This window comes from Vitis vinifera, chromosome 11 (genome assembly GCF_030704535.1).
Source record: "Vitis vinifera cultivar Pinot Noir 40024 chromosome 11, ASM3070453v1".
NCBI classification, from domain to species: Eukaryota; Viridiplantae; Streptophyta; class Magnoliopsida; order Vitales; family Vitaceae; genus Vitis; species Vitis vinifera.
Window position 1 is genome coordinate 8,526,956 of NC_081815.1, and position 20,079 is coordinate 8,547,034.

Below are 20,079 nucleotides of genomic sequence, written 5' to 3' on the forward strand. Positions count from 1 at the left end.
TCTACATGGGAATAGTCAGCGTTGAGGTGTCAGCTAAGCGACGGCTCCATTTACACGTGGCTAGTGCATGCGACAAGAGGCTTCTACACACTTCTTTCCAGCATTACCTGACGGATTTTGGGCCTGGACAGAGATTCAATCCGACTTAATATCTTTCGTGGCCCATATTGGCCCATATTGATCCAGCTGAAGAATGGGCCCATGGTGGAGCAGAGAGTAGAAAGGACTAAGGAGAGAGAGGGGCGTCTGCGGATAAGGTTGAGCTTTGATGTGTTAGCTTCAGTCTCTGCGCAACGCCATGGCTGGGCTAACCAGTGGCATTCCCTTCAAACCCTTCATTTTTCGAACCAAGACGACGTCGTCTCCTCTCTATTTCTCCTTGGACTCACAGCTCTTCGGTGTCCGCCTCTGTAGCCCTACCTTCTCCAAATGCCGCTCTTTCTCCTCCTCTCTCCATCGCTCCGTCACCGCTCGATATGGTGGCTACCGCTCCTCCGGAGATGCATGGCGATCGAGGCAGAGAGATTCCGATGATGATCAAGCTTTGGATGTCTCCTCCATCAGGTGTATGATTATTGGTCTTAATTCAATCAAAACTAACTGTGGATCGACTTAATTGAATTGGTTCTAAAGTGCTTTCTTGTTTTTGTGGTTGTTTGGTTTTGAATAGGTCGGCTTCCGTAAGGCTTATTGACGAGCAGCAGAATATGGTTAGTACGTCTGTTCTCATTTTCCCTTGGGTTTTTTTGCTGCTAAAATGTATGAAAACTATATATATATATATATATATATTTTCATTTTTTAAAATAAAAACAACATGAAATAAAGATTTGAATTGGATTTTCTTTTTCTCGGTTTGCTCAGTAATCAAATGGGGATTTGTGACTGTATATTCAGTAGACGAACATAGTTTGTTTTTTTTCTTGTAGGTGGGAGTGGTGTCTAAAAGCCAGGCAATTCAAATGGCTGAAGACGCTGAACTTGATCTGGTTTGTCTTTTTCAGTGAATATTTCAAGTTCTAGTTCAAGATGTGTGGTTGCATTGTGTGCCTAATAGTTGGTTTTATTTGTATGTGCAATGAATGGATTCAACTAGTTTCTACCAGTGTACTTCTTTTGAGTCTATCTCTCTCCCTCCCTCCCTCTAAAAAATTGCGTTTTGATGTTCTCTGATGCATTACTCTTTCAAATTGTTTCCCTCTTTTCCATGGGGATAAATGTCAGGATTTTAATATTCTAGTTTTTTATGTTCTGTATCCTTGATGAGCAATTAACAAAGTTCTTGAATTTGTTGAATCTCTTTCTCTCTCTCTCTCTCTATCTATATATATATATATATATATATATATATATTGCTATTTCAATTCAGTTATAAATCCATGTTTAGTTTTGGATTTGAGGCTGTTTGAGGTTGCTACAGTACCTTGGGTTTTAGTTTGGCTTCATCATAAATTATTTTTTCGGTTGGAGCCTGAGGTTAGAAAGATTAGTTGGAAACCTAGAAAGAAAAAAGTGTTGAGAAACAGACTACTCACCAATTTGTGATATCAGTTGTGTGCATAAATCAGACAATGTTAAGATGTGATCCCTAGAGCATATTGCTTGCGTGAATCATTTTTATCACAAGTGCACCAGAATGCTGTGACTAGTTTCATTATTAGATTGTGAAGTTGTTGTCCTTTTACTTCAAATATATAATATACTCAATCAACAAAGTCTTTATGTTAGAGTGCATAATATACATTGTGAGCCTGAATCCTACAAGTTTAAGTTTTTAGGAAAATTGGTTGTTCAACACTTTATTACAATTCCTTGCATTCAGCTGTGTTAAAGAGCATGATTGCAATTGTGGATCCAAGTCTTAGAAGTTTAAGCTTTTAGGAAAATTGGTAGTTCAACATGGTATTAAAGCATTGTTTGGAGGAAGTCATGTGTTAAAGCCTCGGTGCATGATATTTCTTTTCCCATTTTTTTTGATAGGTAAAAAAGATGTATATAAAGAAAAGAGGAAGCACCAAAAGCAGTGCCTTCAAAGTATACATGGAGTATACAAAAGATGCCCAAAGGCTCAAACCAAAGGGGATAGAAACAAAAAACATTACCTGCCCTTACTTAGAACTTAACCAATCAATGAAGCTTACAAGTGAAGAAGGGCTCAAAACTATAGACACCCTAACTCAAGACCAAAGATTACATACAAAAGAATTTTTCAATCTTTGGAGCGAAAGCTCCTCATTACCTAATGCTAACATATTCATTTCCTTCCAGACTGCCCAAAATATTCATAAGGGGGCCATTTGCCAAGCCTTTTTACGAGCTTTCCCTACAAAAGCCCCATGCTACCCAAGAAGAGTTTCCTTCATTGAACAAGAGAGAATCTAGGCCACACCAAAGAGGGAGAAAAGAAGATTCCATAGAACCCGAGTCTTTGCACAATGAAGTAAAAGGTGATCCACCTCTACTTTAGAGAGACATAAAAAACACCTATTTGCCAACGAGTGTCCCCTCCTTTGAAGTTGGTCCAAAGTTAATACTTTACCCCAAGAAGCCTCCCAAGCAAAGAAAGCCACCTTAGGAGGCACACTCGCCCTCCAAATACTACCACTAGGGAACAAAGAAGAATCTCCGGGCTCCAAAATAGAATAAAGAGACTTGACTGTAAAGGTGCCACACCTCGAAGCTGTCCAAATCACTCTATCTTCCACCTTCCTTTGCACCTTAAATGCTTGGATCTTTTGCAAAAAACGCTCCAACAACTCTACCTCCCAATCATTAAATGCCCTTGAGAAAAGAGGGGTCCAACCACCCCATCACCATCAGGGTTCCAAATATCCGATACCCAAGCTTCTTTAGACAAAGAAATGGAAAATAAGGAAGGGAATGACTCACAAAGTGACTCATCTCCACACCACTTGTCCATCCAGAAACTCACTCTCTTACCCACTTGGTAGGCCAACATACCACTTAAATAAATCCACACCTTCCTAATTGATTTCCACAATCTCACACCATACCTCTCACTCATTGCACGGGAGCGCCAACCCCCATCCTCTTCACCATACTTGTGACTGATGACTTACTTCCAAAAAGTCTCTCTTTCATGGGGAAACCGCCAATTCCACTTACTTAAGAGAGCTATATTCATTAAAGCTAGATTTCTCACACCCAAACCACCTTTCCTTTTTACCAAGCAAACCATGTTCCACGTAACAAAATGCGGTTTCTGTACAAGAGCTCCACCACCCTAAAGAAAATCCCTCTGAATCTTCTGCAATCTCAACCTCACTTTTCTTGGCATGTAAAAAAGAGACATGAAATAGATAGGCATGTTAGATAAAGTGCTTCAGATTAGAGTGAGTCTCCCTCCTTTTGAGATATACTGTCTTTTCCACATTGCTAGCCTTTTTCGAAATCTCTCTTCAACTCCATCCCACACAACCATTGATTTGAAGGGGCCCCCCAAAGGCAAACCCAAATAGCAGGAAGGGAGACCACCCATTTTACACCCCAACTTCAAGGCCAAGTCCTCTATATCATGCACCCTGCCCACCGGAATTAACTCGCTCTTCTCCAAATTGATTCTCAAACTTGAGCAAGCCTGAAACCACATGAGAAGCCAACTTAGATAAGTCATCTGGTCTTGAGACGCCTCACAAAACACCAATGTATCATCAGCAAATAACAAGTGCAAGATTAGAATCCTCTCACCACTCTTGCCTCTCACCCTCCAACCAAATAAGTAGCCCCCACTAATAGCCCTCCTCAATAAACAACTAAACACCTCCATGGCTATCACGAACAAATAAGGGGAGAGGAGATCTCCTTGTCTCAATCCCCTCGAACTTTGGAAAAAATCGGAAGGAGAACCATTTATTAAAACAAAAAATTTCACAGTAGAGATGCACCATTCTATCCTATTTATCAATTTCTCCCCAAAACCCATCTTTCTAAGCACTGCAATCAAGAACTTCCAAATTGACATGATCATATGCCTTCTCTATATCCAACTTGCACAACACACCTTCTTCATTGCTTTTCAACCTTGAGTCCACAGCCTCATTTGCAATCAATACTGTGTCTAAAATTTGTCTACCCTCCACAAAGACATTTTGGGACTCCGAAATCACTTTGCCCATTACCTTTTAAATTTTATTAGCCAACACCTTGGCCAGCAACTTATAGAGGCTGCCCACAAGGCTAATCGGCCTAAAATCTTTCAGGTCTCCTACACCTCCCTTCTTAGGGACTAAAACCAGGAAAGTAGCATTCAAAGACTTTACAAATCTTCCCCTCTCATGAAAGTCTCTAAAAAAACCCATAACCTCTACCTTTTACAATTTCTTTTCCCAATTTATTAAGCCTGATTGTGGTTGATATTTCTTTTCCCAATTTGTTAAGCCCAAAAGAGGCTGATTGTGGTTGTTTTGTTATGGTCTGTGTGTCTCTCTGCTTATGGTTATGGGGCTATACATGAGGGAGGGTGTTAAAAAACATGATATATATTGTGGACTTAAATTTTGCAAGTTTAAGGTTTCAGGAAAATTGGTAGTTCAACAATCTGCATGTGCAAATTTTTGTGATTTCTCTCTATCCAAGTTCAGTAATTCCTATGATGTCCTTTCTCATCACCTTGACTGATATTCTCCACAAGAATTGCGCAATAGTTTACTTTTACTTTAAGAATATCAAGGAACTCTTGCCTTTTGCTTGGAGCTTTTTAAGCTAAGATCTCCGTTGTCTTGTTTGCCTTTTTGTTCTGTGTTCTTTTTCTTTTCTCTACTTTTAATTAAAAAAATGCTATTTTTTACTTGGAAACTCATTTGTTTTTTAATTTCGATTTATGCAGGTAGTATTATCTCCGGATGCAGATCCTCCTGTTGTCAGAATAATGGATTACAAGTATGATGCATTTTGATATCTTTGGTTCTGCACTGCTTATATGATAGATGGGAAAATTTTGCTCCTGCCATAATATTTCCCTTGCCTCCACTGCCACCCTTTTTTTTGTTGCATCAAAATTTTCTCAAACAATGGACGTTAAGTGCATGTCCAAGTCATCATGGTTTGTAGTTCTCTAGGACATTGATCAAATTTTAGAGCAATGAATGACAAACTGGTAACCCTGCATGTGTATCATTTGTACATGATGAGTGATTGAGTGTTCCTGAAGAATTCTTATTTGACATACCGTAGAAGCAAAGTCAATTTATCAGTTCAAAAAGGAATGAAAAGTGTTAATTTTTTATATTATAAATTCGAGTAGTTTTTTTATTCAGGATTAATCAGATAATTCTAATGTTTGATTATTTTTCAGTGCACATTTTTTTTTTAATTCCTAGAAATCGAAGGTTTCAGGTTTACAAGGAGAGGATATAGTGGTTTTGTTTGATGTCGTCAAAATTTCAATTTACTTTGTTATGAACTTTTCTGTTCTGTATTAGTATCTCTAAACATGGTGTTATCTGTATGCTGCTTTTATTGTTAATTTTAATGTCATTTGTAGCAAAGGTTTAACACTCAGTGGGTGTATCTTCTATTAAATCACTAGCTATCATGACTACTTTAACCACCAAGATTTTTTGTTCTTTTTTGCTTCTCTCCTGTCTCAGGTAAACCTTTAATTTGAACCATATTACTTCTTTTAAATGCTATCTAGTATAATTATTACTAAACTTGCCGTTGAGGCTTGGTTCAAGTGATAAAGCGATGGGATGGTTTTTGGGAGGTTTCATGTTCAAGGCCAATAGGGACTAAACTTTACCTAAGATTAAAAAAAAAAAAAAAAAAAAACTAAAATTTTCTTTTTGTTTAAATCTTTTAATTTTCTTAATGTTTGATGAGGACATTAAGGTTGATTTGAATTTATTTTGCATAGAATGGAAAAAGTTTCAATTTTTCCACTAGGATGGAACCAATGTGAAAAAGGAAAAATTAGGGTAAGATGTAGTAGTATCAAAATATTTGAAAAACTATGACTATTTTTTTTTTTTCAATCCAAACAGATTAATATAGGTTTTATTTCATTTAAGGAGACTAATTACTGTTATTTAAGATAATGAATAAAGTACTCTTATCTTATGATCTTTATAAATTTAAAAGATATCTTAACCTAATCTATACCGTTTCAATTGCAAAAACTATTAAAATAATAAAAAATAATCTAGTATTTTCTTGTTTAATTGCAATGAAAAAGAAAAAAATATAATAAAATTATTTTAAATTTATATTTCTTGAAACTCTTTATTCTTTACTTAAAAAGCCATTAAAATTGTAAATTGTATTTTTCAGTAATAAGATTAAAAATAGCAGGGAAACACTAAGCTCTATTAGTTTTAAGAGAAAATAAAAAATTTCAACTCAACAATTTAGATTAAGTTGAAGTGAACAATAATTTGAAGTGCCATATGGTATTGGAAATTGGGTTGAAGGTATTTGAACAAGATGAGGTTCTTTGAGAAGGGCAATGAATTTGTGACTTATTTTCTAGGTAATATCCATAAGTTAGTTAGTTATTATTTGATTATATGAAATTTTATACTTAGAAAATAAAATTTTTTATTGTCTACTAAAAGGCTATAAATCTAATTTTGAGTGACTGGCCTCTTTATATGAAATAAAATGTGTTTCCATTTTTTTAGATAAAAAAAAAAATGAAAGGATAATGACATTTTTCAAATATATTTATATTATTACACTTATCATAATTTTCCTGTAAAAAAGTATTGGTGTTTGAATTAGTGTCTTCCATATACTCATATGCTTCTATATGTTATTTTTAATTTTATTGGTATTTCCTTGTGATTTGTTTCCAAAATGCGTGGTAATATATGGTTTTACTTCTCTAACAGTAAGTATAGATATGAACTGCAAAAGAAGAAAAGAGGACAGCAGAAGAAAAGTGCTGGTGATTGTCTTATATGTTTTAGTTTTCTGTTATTTCTCTTATTGATATGAGCATTTAAGTACTGTGAAAAGTTGACCAGAGTGTGTTCTTGACTCTTAGCCAATCGCATGGATTTAAAGGAGCTCAAAATGGGGTAAAGTACCTGCTCTTATTTTTAATTTTGTTTTACAATTCAATCTATTTAGCTTTGATTTCCTGCATGTTGGTTTAGTGATTGATGACTTTAGTTACCGTGAAATGTTGGCGTTTCTATATTTACAATTTGATAAATAATACTTTGATAGACAAATATTCATTATGTCAACAATGGCTAACAAAAGAGTGTATTAAAGTATAAAAAATGTAAACAAAGTCGCCAAAAGGCCAATCTAAGTGGAGGGATACGCAAAAACAATTCCCACATTACTTCATAGAGCTCAACCAATCAATGAAGTCCATCATGGACAAAAAAAATCTCATATGTACACTCATCCTCTCTAAAAAATTAGAAAAAATAATTGTTTGATATCTTGATCCACTTTTTCACCATTCTCAAATGCTCTCTTATTTATCTCATTCCATATGATCTAGAATAGGCGTAAGGGAGTCGCTTTTCTCTTTCTCCCAATGAAGACTCCATGCTAGCTTAGGAGGCCATTCTTGACTAAGGAGTGCGTTGCCTACTCTATACAAATAGAGCATAAATCAGTTGCCACAAGATGACTGCTTTCAAGTAGTGAAGGAGGATGTCATCAACCGTTTATTTTTCTTCTTTATACATATGGCATCTATTTGGCATTGTCTATCCTTACCCTTTGAGTTGGTCTAACATCATTATCCTTCCCCACAAAGGAGAGAGTGGCCTTTTGCTAATAGATTTTTCTTTTTTTTTGTGTAAAGTTGAAGAAGTCTATTGATCATATTCTCCTCCATTGTTGCAAGACAAAGGTCTTATGGCAGCTCCTCTTTGCTTTGCTTGGTGTTTATTAGGTCTAACCTTCCATAGTAAAAGGGAATCTCTTATTTTGGCATGGAAACCTTTGTGTGCAGAAGGCCTAAGGTTGGGAGAGAAGCTCCTTTATGCATTTTTTGGATGCTGTGGAGAAACGAAATTGAAGGTCTTTAGATAATGTAGAGCAAACGAATCTTTCGTTGAAAAATTCTTTTTTGGTAATCTTTTATTGTCGGTGAAATTGCTTATAAAGGGATGTTCTATGTCTTTAATCAATTTTGTAGATTGGTTGTTGTCTTTCTAAGGAGGGCGGGGAGAGTTTTTTTTAGTGCCCTCCTTTTGGTTTGTGCCTTTTGGCACCTGTTGTAAACAACTTGTGTACTTTAGTGCGCTTTTTGTAAATCTTTAATCATTATATGGATTTTATCATCTATATTGCCTATGTTTAATCTTCTCAAAAACACTAGATCGATGTTGGAAACCTCAAAATTATTAATAGAAAAGGATTTATTCCTTTCGCTAAGAAAATAAAGTTTTTTCAAACAAGTTTGTTTCCTAGGATATAATATTGTCCAAGGCTTAATAGTTCCTATTGATAAGGCTATTGAATTTGCAAAGAAATTTCTTGATGATACAAAGAGATAAAAGGCAATTGTAGAGGTTTCTAGGAAGTCTTAATTATATTGTAGACTTCTACAAAGACACAACTTTTGACATCCAACCTCTTTTCAAAGATTAGAGAAAAATCCTCTCAAGTGAGATGAAAAGTGTATTAGGGTAGTTTAGAAGATTGAAGTCAAGGCTAGAGAACTCTCATGTAAACATTTCTCATCCTACCACCTCAAAAATAGAAACGAGTGCAACTGAGATGGGATATGGAGGAATCCTTGAACAAATTATAGATGGAAAAGAGGTTTTAGTGAGATTCACCTAAGGAGTGTAAAAATGACACACAACAAAATTATGATACAATTAAGAAAAAAAATTCTTTTTATTGTGTTATGCATCATGAAAGTCCAAGATGATCTCCTAAATCTCCTAAATAAGAAATTTCTTTGAAAAGTGGATTGCAAAAGTGCCAAAAAAGTTATAGAAAAAGATGTAAAAAATTTGGCTTCAAAATAAATTTTTACAAAATGGAAAACCTTGCTGTCAATCTTTGATTTTGACATAGAACATATTAAAGTAGAAACAAATTGTTTGCCAAATTTCCTAATTTGTGAATTTTTGTGGGGCTTCAGAGAGGCTAGCAAAGTCTCCTTATGAAAGAAAAGAAGAATATTCCTCTTAAGGCTAAAATGCTCTCTACAACATAGGAAGTTTTATATGTAGAAACAATGAGCAAATTTGTGGTTATTATTGAAGATGAGCAGTCATAAGAATACTGATGAAGTTAGTAGAGCTTTATCTAAGGGATCATTTTAATCCTTTAGCAGCCAATCGTACATTTGCCTCTTGGTAAGGTGATTAGTTCCCAAGTGTCATTCTTCTTTAGAGTCTCCATTTCTTCTATTATAGCTTTCTTACCAAAAAAGAGTTTGAACAAGCGAGTACCATACCAGCACGAGATTGAGTTGGCTTCAAAGCTTGCCGTTCCGTAACCATAAGTAGTTATGATTATTGTGCCAATGGTAAGGCAAACTTGGAAATAAGGTTAAAATGCTAATTTTGTAGCCGCAAAGAGATAGAGATTCAAAAAGAATGAAAAAGACAGAGAAGCTAGGATAACCAACCATTTCACTTGAATTTGTAGTAAGCAGTACCCTTCGCAATTAGAGGAGAAAGAATCTTTTTTTGTTTATCTTTCTTGGCATCAACAACCTTAAGAACCATAGGTGCTCCAATAGGCAGGTTGGGGATCGTTTTTTATATTATTAGATGATACACTAGCTCATAATTGGCTTATTTAATTTCAAATACCAAATAAGGTCATAAATTTTTCAAATTGGTTTAAAGATTTGATTTTCAATTAGGGATTCACTAATGATATTTTTTCAAAAGAAGTTAAACCTTTTAGGAAATTTTGAGGGCGTAATACTCTTAGAAGATGATGTCTTCCTTTACTTCAGAACCCTTTATGAAATCCTGTGGATAGTCAAATAGGAGTATGCCTCCACATCAACCACTAGAGCATTACTACTCATCCAGAACATGACAAAATTCATGTGATTTTTCTATTAGATTATCTTCTTTGCCCCTTTAGTTATTGTATCCCTTCCATATAAGGAAGGTTGGTTGTTGTAAAGGGCATTGTTCTCTTAGTTATCTTCAAAGCGTTTCAAAAGTTTGAAGAGAGTATTTGAGTGTGAACTCTTAGTGTGAAAGGAAGTTTCTTGGTGTGAACTTGTTGCTACTTTCGCCTAGTGTGAAGGTAAAGATATCTCTTTTTATTAAATTAGGTACTTGGGTGGAAATTATGTCATTTAAGATGCTTTCGTGATATACTACTAAAATTTAATGCTTAAAGAAATCTCATATTTGAAGTGTTGTTGTAAATATCATCATTTAGTCATAATACTCATCTTTTCTACCACTCCAATTATAGATATCATTAAATTCAAAATATAATCTAAATAAACATATATGCAGTTGAAGTTAAAAAGAGATAATAGGAAGAGATATCTTACATTTACACTTGGAGAAAGTGGTTACAAGTTCACACTAAGAAACTTCCTTTCACATTAGGAGTTCACAAACAAAACTCTCTCTTCAAACTTTTGAAAGGCTTTGACAAGAGAATGATGCCCTTTACCACAACTAACCCTTCCTTATACAAATGGATATGATAATTAATGAGGCTCACTATAAAGAAGATAAGATTATAGAAAAATCACATGAACTTTGTCGTGTCTTGGATGAGCAATAATGCTTCGATGGAATCATCCATCTTCATGTGAATACAAATGAATTTCCTTGAAAGCAAGTATTGCCATAGCTGTCCTTTAGATTCTATTTCCTATCAATACCATGTGAACCAATTGGAGCCATGTGAATTATAATAAAAGCAAATTTTGTTTTAACGATTCTTTTAAATTGTCAAGAACTTGTGAAAAATCTTTGCCATAGATGCCATCTAGATTTATTGTAGATCTAGATGTGGCTTGAGTATCAGACAAAGTAGTTAGCAATTTTTCTTTAAGCTCTTCATTGGATAAACCTTTATCCTTTTCTTCTATTAAAGAAAGTATATCTTCATCCATAGTGATCGAAGATGAGCCATTTAGTCTGAGCTTATGTTAGATAATGACTATGTAAAGACAGGAGGGTCAAGATATTCATATATAAATTTGGGCCACAGTCTGATTGATATTTTCCTTTAGAGTTTAGGCACCTTGGCGTATTTGTCATGGCTGACATGGAGGTATACTCCCATTTAACTATCCATGGGATTTCATAAGTGTTGTGAAATGAAGGAAGACATCATCTTCTAGGAGTATTACACCCGCATTTTTCAAATAAAATTGTCTAAAAGACTTGTCAACTTATTTGGGAAACTTTCATTAGTTAATCCCTAATTGAAAAACCAATTTGGAAAATTTATGACCTTATTTGGTATTTGAAATTAGATAAACCAACTGAGTTAGCTCATCATTCTGATAATATAAAAAGTGATCCAAGCTTGAATATAATGATGGAAATTAAAGGCTTTTAGAAAAACACTTTTGTCTTTAAAAAACCTAAGTTTCCTTAGATCAAAACCCCATTATAAGGCGAATAATACTTTAAGTATTATAAATTTTCAAAAAACAATATTTTGTTTATATTAATGATGATTCAAATCAATAGATCCAATTTTGTTAAAATAGCTTCATAAAATTTCCTATTTTTTGAGAGAAGGCTAGGATTAAAATTATCTCTTAGACAAAGCTTTGCTAATATACTACATATGGATGCTCCTATGTTTTTGAAGGCATTTTACCCTTAGAGGAATATTCTTCTTTTCTTTCATAAGGAGGCTTTGTTGGCCTCTTTGGAGCCATACAAAAATTTACGAGTTAGGAAATTTGGCAAACAATTTGTTTCTCCTTCAACTATGTCAAAATCAAAGATTGCTAGTAAAGCTTGCCATTTGACAAAAATTTGTTTTGATGCTAAATTGTTTACATCATTTTTTAGAACCTCTTTGTCACTTTTGCAGTCTACTCTTTAAAAAACTTTCTTATTCAAGAGATCATCTTGGAATTTCATGATGTATAATACAATAGAAAAAATTTATTTCTTAATTGTACGACAATTTTGTTTTGTGAGATTTTAGACTCCTAAGGTGAACCTCGCTAAGACCATCTATAATTTGTTTAAAGATTCCTTTATATCCTATCTCAGGTGCTTCCGTTTCTTGTGATATCTTACATTGGATAGGGGAAAAAGTTTTTGATGCTATATGTATATGACCTCCTCTTAACCTTATAGACACATTTAAAGTCGTGAAGACCCTTTAGTCTCATAATGGAGAATATCTACACAGTTAGGAGCGAGTCGTTACATATGACATCAAAGCCAATCCTTAACTCTTGTATAGGTGTTTGTTTGGCCTTGTAAGGGATGTCTATCTATTTAGTTCAACAATCCTATGTAAGGGGTGTTTGCATGGGGGATGATTGTGATATCTCACATTAGATAGGAGAAAAAGTTCCTGGACTCAAGTGATTGTTATCCCTGACCCTAATGTAGGAGTTTGTTTGTTCTCGTAAGGGTATATGTCTGTTTGAACTCACAATCTTATAGAACACAACGAGGACGTTGTGTTTGCATAGAGGATGATTATGATTTCCCACATTAGGTATAGAAAAAAGTTCTTGGTGTTATATATGTACAAACTTCTCTTAACCTTGTAAACACGTTTTAAAGCTATGAAGGCCCCTTAGGCCCAAAGTAGACAATATCTACATGGTTGGGAGCAAGTCATTACATTTCTACTATTTTCAAGGTGGTAGAACAAGGGATTTAGATAAGGGAGTTCTCTAGCCTTGACTTTAATCTTTTGAACTGCTTAAAGGTTCACATTTAAATTATTCTTCACTTGAATTGTATGCATTAACTTCTTTATGCCAAATTTGCCCTACAAATTTTGATTTACAGTTAGAACATTACTTTTAATTAGGAAAAAGAAAAAGAAAAATGAAAACACTGGACACTGCTCTTTCAGAAACGGAATAGTCTAGGTTAATAGACATTGGCTCCGTTTGAGATACTCTTTTGCTATCTTAAAGCCCTTTGGACTGTTAAAAAGCTTTAGAATGCATTTGATTACACATTACAAATTGAAGTGAAAGAGTTTAGCCCTAAATTTTTTTTAGTAAAAGTTTTGAATGGGGTGCTTTTATGGAAAAGCTACATGAGGTTCACAATTTGAATTAGATTTTTTTTTTATGCCTATAAAAAATGATTTTTTTTTTCCACATTAAATGGAAACCTCTTCTTTAACCAAAGAAGCTCTTCACTAGAGGTTACAAAAATGGCAAACTCTACAAATGTGGTAACATTAAATTGCAAAACATGTAATAGTGATGAAATTTTATTGTAAATAGAACATGGACTAGTGTTCAATTCTTTTTTATTTCATTTTAAATAGATTTTTCTCAAGTTGTATGCATCTGAAAACTAGATCTACTGCTTGATTTAAGACAAAAGTTTAGATGAATTATCTTCTGGAATTAAGTAACAAAAAGTATTTCTATAACTACACATTTCTTTTTTTCAATGAGGTCAGTTTACTTTAATAATTAATAGAAAATTGGAAATACAGCTTCTTCTTCTTCTTCTTCTTCCTCCTTTTTAAATAACAAAGCTTATTTGAAATAGAAATTAAAATAAAAATAAAATCATTTTGAGGTCCATGCTTGGAGAAAAACTAAAGAGCAACTTTATATGCGTGTTAAATCACATAGAGAATCTCTATAGAGCTTTTATTTTGACAGCACTTCTACACTGCTATTCTTGTGTCTAGCAAAAAATAGCGAACTGAATATCTAGGACTGGGGTGAATGCTTTGATCTATCAGGAGTTCATTGCACCAACATCATGAAATTTGAACATCAAACAAATTTTTTATGATGGGAAGTATGAAAAGGACACAAAGTCCCATTTAACAGAAATAAATAACTATAAGTAATAAATTCTCTAGATAATTATAAGATTCTAATGCAATAGTAAAATCTTCTCATTTTACTAAACCACCAACATTACATCAACGAAAATTTCTGACAGAAATTACCCATTTCTAAAATTTTCTATCACTTAGAAATCTGAAGGAGTAATAAATAGGGTTGGGTTATTACTTAGTAGGATTTATTCCCAAACTAACAATCACGCTCTCTAGTTTTTGTTACCAAGAATTGAAATTAAATTAAGCATAACCTATTATTTAGCATAATGCATACCAAAACTTGTATCAAAATAAAATAGAATAATATAATCCAAAACTCATTTACAATAATAAGCATTATTTTTTAAGTTATTCTCCCTCCTTCGTTCTCACTTATCCATCTGTCTGTATTTAATTGCAAGTTTCAATGTTTTCCATTAAAAAGTTTTATTTGCTGGACTTAGTCAAAAGTTGAAGTATATAAATAGATTGTTGCTTCTTTTTATATTTGTTTACCATCATAACTATTTTTGTTGATGTTTTTGACAGTTATAACATTGATTCACATGATTATTCTGTGCGTTTGAAAGCTGCAAGAAAGTTTCTGCAAGATGGTGACAAGGTTGCTTGGAACTTCCTCATCATATCAATATATATAATCATACATACAACTGCATATAGTATCTATTTCAATTTTGATTTTACTGCATTGATTTTCTCATCAATTCCTGTAGGTCAAGATTATAGTGAACTTGAAGGGCCGTGAAAATGAGTTCAGGAATATTGCTATTGAGCTTATCAGACGTTTTCAGAATGATGTAGGAGAGGTATTCATAGTTTACAATGTTTTCCTCTGAATGAATTATATAATACATTTTGAAAATCCCACATAATAAAGAGAAAATAACATTGTATGGAAAATTTGAAATCTTGACTCAAAATTATGGAAAATGTTTCTTTTACCTAACATTTCTACTAAATGTCTTTTTCTTTGTGAGGGCTACTGACACTCACAGAATAAATGAGAGCATGCTGATGCTTTAGTTGGTGAGAGGAATTGAATGTGAAAGTCTCAACTCTTGGAATAAAAAAAGTTCTGTGTAGTGTTTCTTGGAAATTAAATATGATTTTAGCTTGAACTGTAAATTTAATATGCTAGATAAAAAAGGTTCAATATTCTTTTAGAGAGGAATTCTATTCAAGAAAGAAATAGTTCTTTGAGAAACAGACATGGATCTAAGGTTTGCATTTGGTTACCACTCAACCTGCTAAGCCTTGGTCAACACTCCGCTACAGAATCATCTTGTACCTCCAGTGTGCTTGGGTCTATCTCTTTCGTTAAGGCATGCACAGAATCTGCAGAACTGGAAGCATGCACTTGGCAATTTTAGCTCCTATAATCCCTATCAGAATCAAATGACAAAAGAGGGAAAAATAACTTTTCTCCCTCTAATGGTCGAGTAGTGCATCTATTTTTGTGTCAATATTCATTGCAGCTGATCTCACTGGTAATGTTAGTGACCAATATCATATTTGTCATGCCATGAAAATTGAATCATTCATATTGTTTTTTGTTGCGTTTAAGCACACAAGTTATCCCCTGGAATGCAGCATGGAATTTTGGACTAATATTTGGTGCGGGGACCTTCAAAGGCTACATAATTGGTCTTGAGATTGTGGGAGCCAAGTTTCTCCAGACATTTCCTTGATTGGGAGCTTGAGATGGTGGAGTAATTTCTTTCTTGCTGTTGGGAGTTTATGGTCACTGAGGACAGGAGGATAGGTTAGTTTAGAATGTTACTAAGAGCAGCTATATCAATTTCAGTGCTTTTCCCAGGCCTTCTGAGTGTTTCCACCTCCCTGGTGAGGGATATTTTGGAATCCTTTGCACCTTCAAAGGCAGTGCTCCTTGTGCAGGAGGCTGCTTGGAAGATCCTTACTATTGGCAATTTGGCATTGCATGTGCATGCAAGCAGAGGAGTCAGCTAACCACCACCTAACTCTTTATGACGTGGCTTGTAACTTATGGGCATCATATTTGCTGCTTTGGTATCTCATGGGTAGTTCTCATCTCAGCAAAGGTGAAAATTTTGAGTTGGGACACTATTTTCAAGGGGAAGTGCAAATGGAAAGTAGGGAAAGTGGATCCTTAGAGTATTTTGTGGTGTTTCTGAGAGTAGTAGAATGATAGAATATTTGAAGGGGTAAAGCGGTCACTATTGGTCTGGAAGATTTCTTTCTGAATTCTATATTGGTAAAGTTGAAGGTCTCATTGTCGTATCTGTCTCTTGTGACGAGGTTGTTAGATTTATCAATGAATTGGGGTTTGGTTGAGATGTTTTTGTGGATGTTTTGCATTCATTTTTATTCCTTGTTTGAGGTTTAGGTGTCCTTGTATATATGTTGTGTTTGTTTATTATGTACTTTCTTTGCCTGACAAAATAAATAATGAAGAATGAAGAAAGGAAGAAAGAAAGAAAGAAAGAAAGGAAGTCATAATGGATATTTGACCATAAATATTTGTAAGATACAGTCATTTCATTAAATTTGAAATAGCATGCCCATGGAAGGATGTCTTCCTCAGCTGTGCAGCTTGTTTGGCTTCTCTCTTTTGGAGCCTATTTTTTCCTTTTTGATCTGATTTTGTACACTTTTGAAGGATGCCTTGTCCTTCTTGTTATATGAAATGAATTGTTTCTTATAAAAGAAATCTCATGCCTATCAAATAAACAAATAAATAAATAGAAAAAATCCATATTTTAAAACAAGGCCTAGACTTGTTCAAACGCAACCAAAAAAACAATGGGGTGAATTTCTTGAAGGGCACAAGGAGTGGGGAGGATTCTCTAGATTTGTGGATTTTTAGGTTGGCAATGGGGAAAAGATGCAACATCGAAGTCTTTTGTGGTGTGGCTTTGGGAGTTGAAAAGGAATTCTGCTGTCTTGTACTGTACTGCCGACAAAGTAGCTCTAAACTACTTAGAGTGAAAAATTAAAGAGAGAAGCTGGCAGAAACATTCATGCAAGACATATGGGGAGTTCAAAGAGGATGGAGAGAGGATGATTCTGTTAGGTGGAAAGTGTACAAAGGTGGGTTTTCCCCCTGTAAAGTCATATTTTGAGGCTAAATTAGGGAATAGAGCGAGGCAATCTCCTAGGAAGGAGATACTGGGTATGCAGACACCTTCACTGGTGGCTTTTATGTTTATCAAGGGGAGGATCAAACTAATGGATCAACTGAAAGAGAGTATAAGTTCTTTCAAGTTGGTTTTGTATGTGTAAAAATGATGGATAAGAATCAACCTACCTTCTCCTTTGTTGCAATATATCTAGTGGATTGTGGGACTTGGTGTTTGTGTTATTCATTGTAAAGAGGTGATGCTTTGTTTGGATTGATGAAGTTATTTCCTTGTACAATGTTTGCTCTGTTGATAGGAGAAAGAGAAGCTTTGGAATGTGGTTTCAACATACTTGATGTGGATTGTTTGGAAGGAGAAGAATGGATGTAGTTTGAAGATGAGGAATTCCCAGTTTTGAAGATAAATGAGATGTTTCTTAGATTGCTTTGTGTGTGCTGATGTGAGGTGGTAGTAGTTTACCCATTCTGGTGACTTCTATAAAATTTTCTTGCATATGAGAAGAAAAAGAAAATGTAAACTGAAATTAACATTCAATTTCTATAGCATGTGCAAATACTGTCTGTAAATCAATTAACATTAGCATGTTTGATTAAATGTGTAACTCTATTCCTTTGCTGCTTGAACTCCAAGTTTGGTTTCTGAAAATTGTCCAAGGGGAGCATTGGGGCTGCCGTCTTGGTTTGTGCATCATTATTTTATCTAAGATTTCCTTTCTTTTAAAAATTCTACAAGACGTGTTTAATTCTGCTTTTGTGTTTAGTTTTACTTGACCTTGATTACAGTCGCTTGTTTTGGTTCTACACTCATTTTTCTCCTTCCATTTTTCTTGTTTGGATGCTATGTTTGGCAGCTTGCGACTGAGGAGAGCAAAAACTTCAGTGTCAGGAACATTTTTATTGTTTTGGTTCCAAACAAAGCCCTTCTTCAGAAAGGTCAAGAATCATCCAAGAAAACGGAAAAGTCAGCAGCAACTGAAATCTCAGCTGGTGTGTGAGATGCGCCCAAAAGTTCTATGTGAGGTGGCAATAGAGTGTCCGCCAGTAATCTTCAGTTATATTCTTCAACCAGAATGCGGACCTTGCAAAGTCTGTAAAGCATTACAAGGCCTGTATGAGAATACAATCATTTTTATTTGATATAACTGGAGCAGCAGCCTCTGTAGTTCAGATACTCGTAAAATTTGATAGGCATACCTACTCAAAGAAATCAAATTTCCCCTAGTTCAAAACAACTAAGATGTAGAGAAGTGAGAGTTTGTATGGATCTATGGTTAGATTTCATGGATGCAGTAATTTTGACAATATTAGTTGTGTTTATATCCATCCAATTTTGCATGATATCTGTACATGAAAATAAAATATTTCTGGTTTTGTAATCAGCTTCCCAGTTGTGGATCAGAAACATTTGTACATAAATTGTATCCGTCTCCCCTTTTGAACTAGGACCCAATTTTTTAGGATGGTTCTGAAGTTCTGGTCAAGTAGAGATCATATGGGAGGGAGTTCTGCTGCCAATTGGATGTTAAATTTCCATTTTGTGATAGTCGAAATTAGTCTATTTCATTGCAGGTGTAAGATCAGTTTCAGGATTCCAGAAAATGACATGGGGATCTACCCTCCCTCTAAAAGTCATTTTAGTTGAAGAGTAACTTCTACACTTTGCCCAACAAACGTTCCGAGAAAATACAGTTGATAAATAGGATAGATCAAAAAATTCCTCGAAATGCTACTTTATAGCTGGAGAAGCAGATAGGGAACTCATTATTTTCCTTTGCTGTGCCAAGGTGCAATTGAATGCAGATGGCTGTTTCTTGTATAGAAGGTGATGTACTGTTATGTGTCTATCTGCATACATGGTGATGACTCTTTCATTTTCCAAATTCCGAATATGTTTCTGCAAACACCCAGCCCTGTGTTGCTGATCTGATGCGAATGTACATGTTTTGAGGAGTTTGGCTTGTTATATAGTGAACTGGTGAAGTCGTTTATAAGCAGAAAAGGGCTGGTTCATCTAGATGATGGTGAGCCTCCAACTTACCAACCTAACGATATGAGACTGACTTCTTTTTTAAGTTCTTGTATCCCAAGCATCCTTTTATTCTCTCACACATTCCATTCTTTTTTCCTATTCACTTAACCACTGAAACAGTGAAAGCAATGGTTGTATACCATACTAAGTGTTGTTGTTGGGAGATGGTAGACCCTCCTCTGGTCTCTGCATTTAAGCTTCCAACAGTGTTAGGTCTCTCTGCCTACGTTTGGAGTGGACCCAGAGACAAGAGGTTTGGTGATGAATGTTTAATTTTACCATGAAGTGGAATCAACGATTGCCATCTATTCCAGCATGCTCCTGAAAATTGCACATGCCATTAGTTGATCTTTTTCTTAGATGGTTAGATGGGTGTTTTTTATCATTGGATTCTAGTTCAAATCATATCAAAGGCTTGCCATTGGACCCCATGTTAAGTTGGGGATTTCAGCTTGCACCCAAACCTTGAGAAAAAGAAGGAAAATAAATAATGAAACAAATTTGAATTTGAATATTTTTCCATCTTTTTTTAAATCCATACCTTCAAAAATGAGATGTAAATGTGCAAAATCAACAGTATACAAGGAAGGGTTTGTGGCCTTTAAGGACTTAATAATAGCCTTTGTGCTTCAAAACAGCCTCTGCTTTTTGCTTATTTGGTTTTGGACTGACGTTGGAGATGGTGGATCCATTATCCCGGACAGAACAATTTGGAGGTAAAGAGTAGAAAACCACAAAAAGGCTCCAAAGAGAACGAGCATTACCCCACCATAATAAAGTGATTGAAGAACTTTTACGCTTATGGAATTGAAAGATCTGAACTCCCAATGACCTATTAGTGGAACACTTTCTGAAATATGATTTCATGTTACAGATTTTGTTCACGTTCGTTGGCAGTTAATTATACCCCAAATTTGAGTTCAAGTATGTATTCGTTTCGGCCATTAAGTTGAATATACAAATGTGATGATAAATATAAGGGATGGGTGGT

The 20,079-nt window shown here is 34.7% G+C and overlaps 1 protein-coding gene across 2 annotated transcripts; it reads left to right on the plus strand.

Moving 5' to 3' along the window:
* The first annotated feature begins 24 nt into the window (after positions 1 to 24).
* On the plus strand, positions 25 to 18,361 carry LOC100243384 (translation initiation factor IF3-4, chloroplastic). 2 transcript variants are annotated; one of them, XM_002276948.4, is made up of 9 exons: positions 25 to 564; positions 671 to 710; positions 930 to 989; positions 4,847 to 4,899; positions 6,849 to 6,904; positions 7,004 to 7,037; positions 14,470 to 14,542; positions 14,655 to 14,747; positions 17,911 to 18,361. In XM_002276948.4, the coding sequence occupies exons 1-9, from the start codon at positions 299 to 301 to the stop codon at positions 18,052 to 18,054; spliced, it is 819 nt and encodes a 272-aa protein (XP_002276984.1). In that variant the 5' UTR covers positions 25 to 298; the 3' UTR covers positions 18,055 to 18,361. The 2 variants fall into 2 exon arrangements, with proteins under 2 accessions (XP_002276984.1, XP_010656621.1); XM_010658319.3 differs by lacking the exon at positions 930 to 989 and having other exon boundaries at positions 201 to 564.
* Positions 18,362 to 20,079: the final 1,718 nt, after the last annotated feature.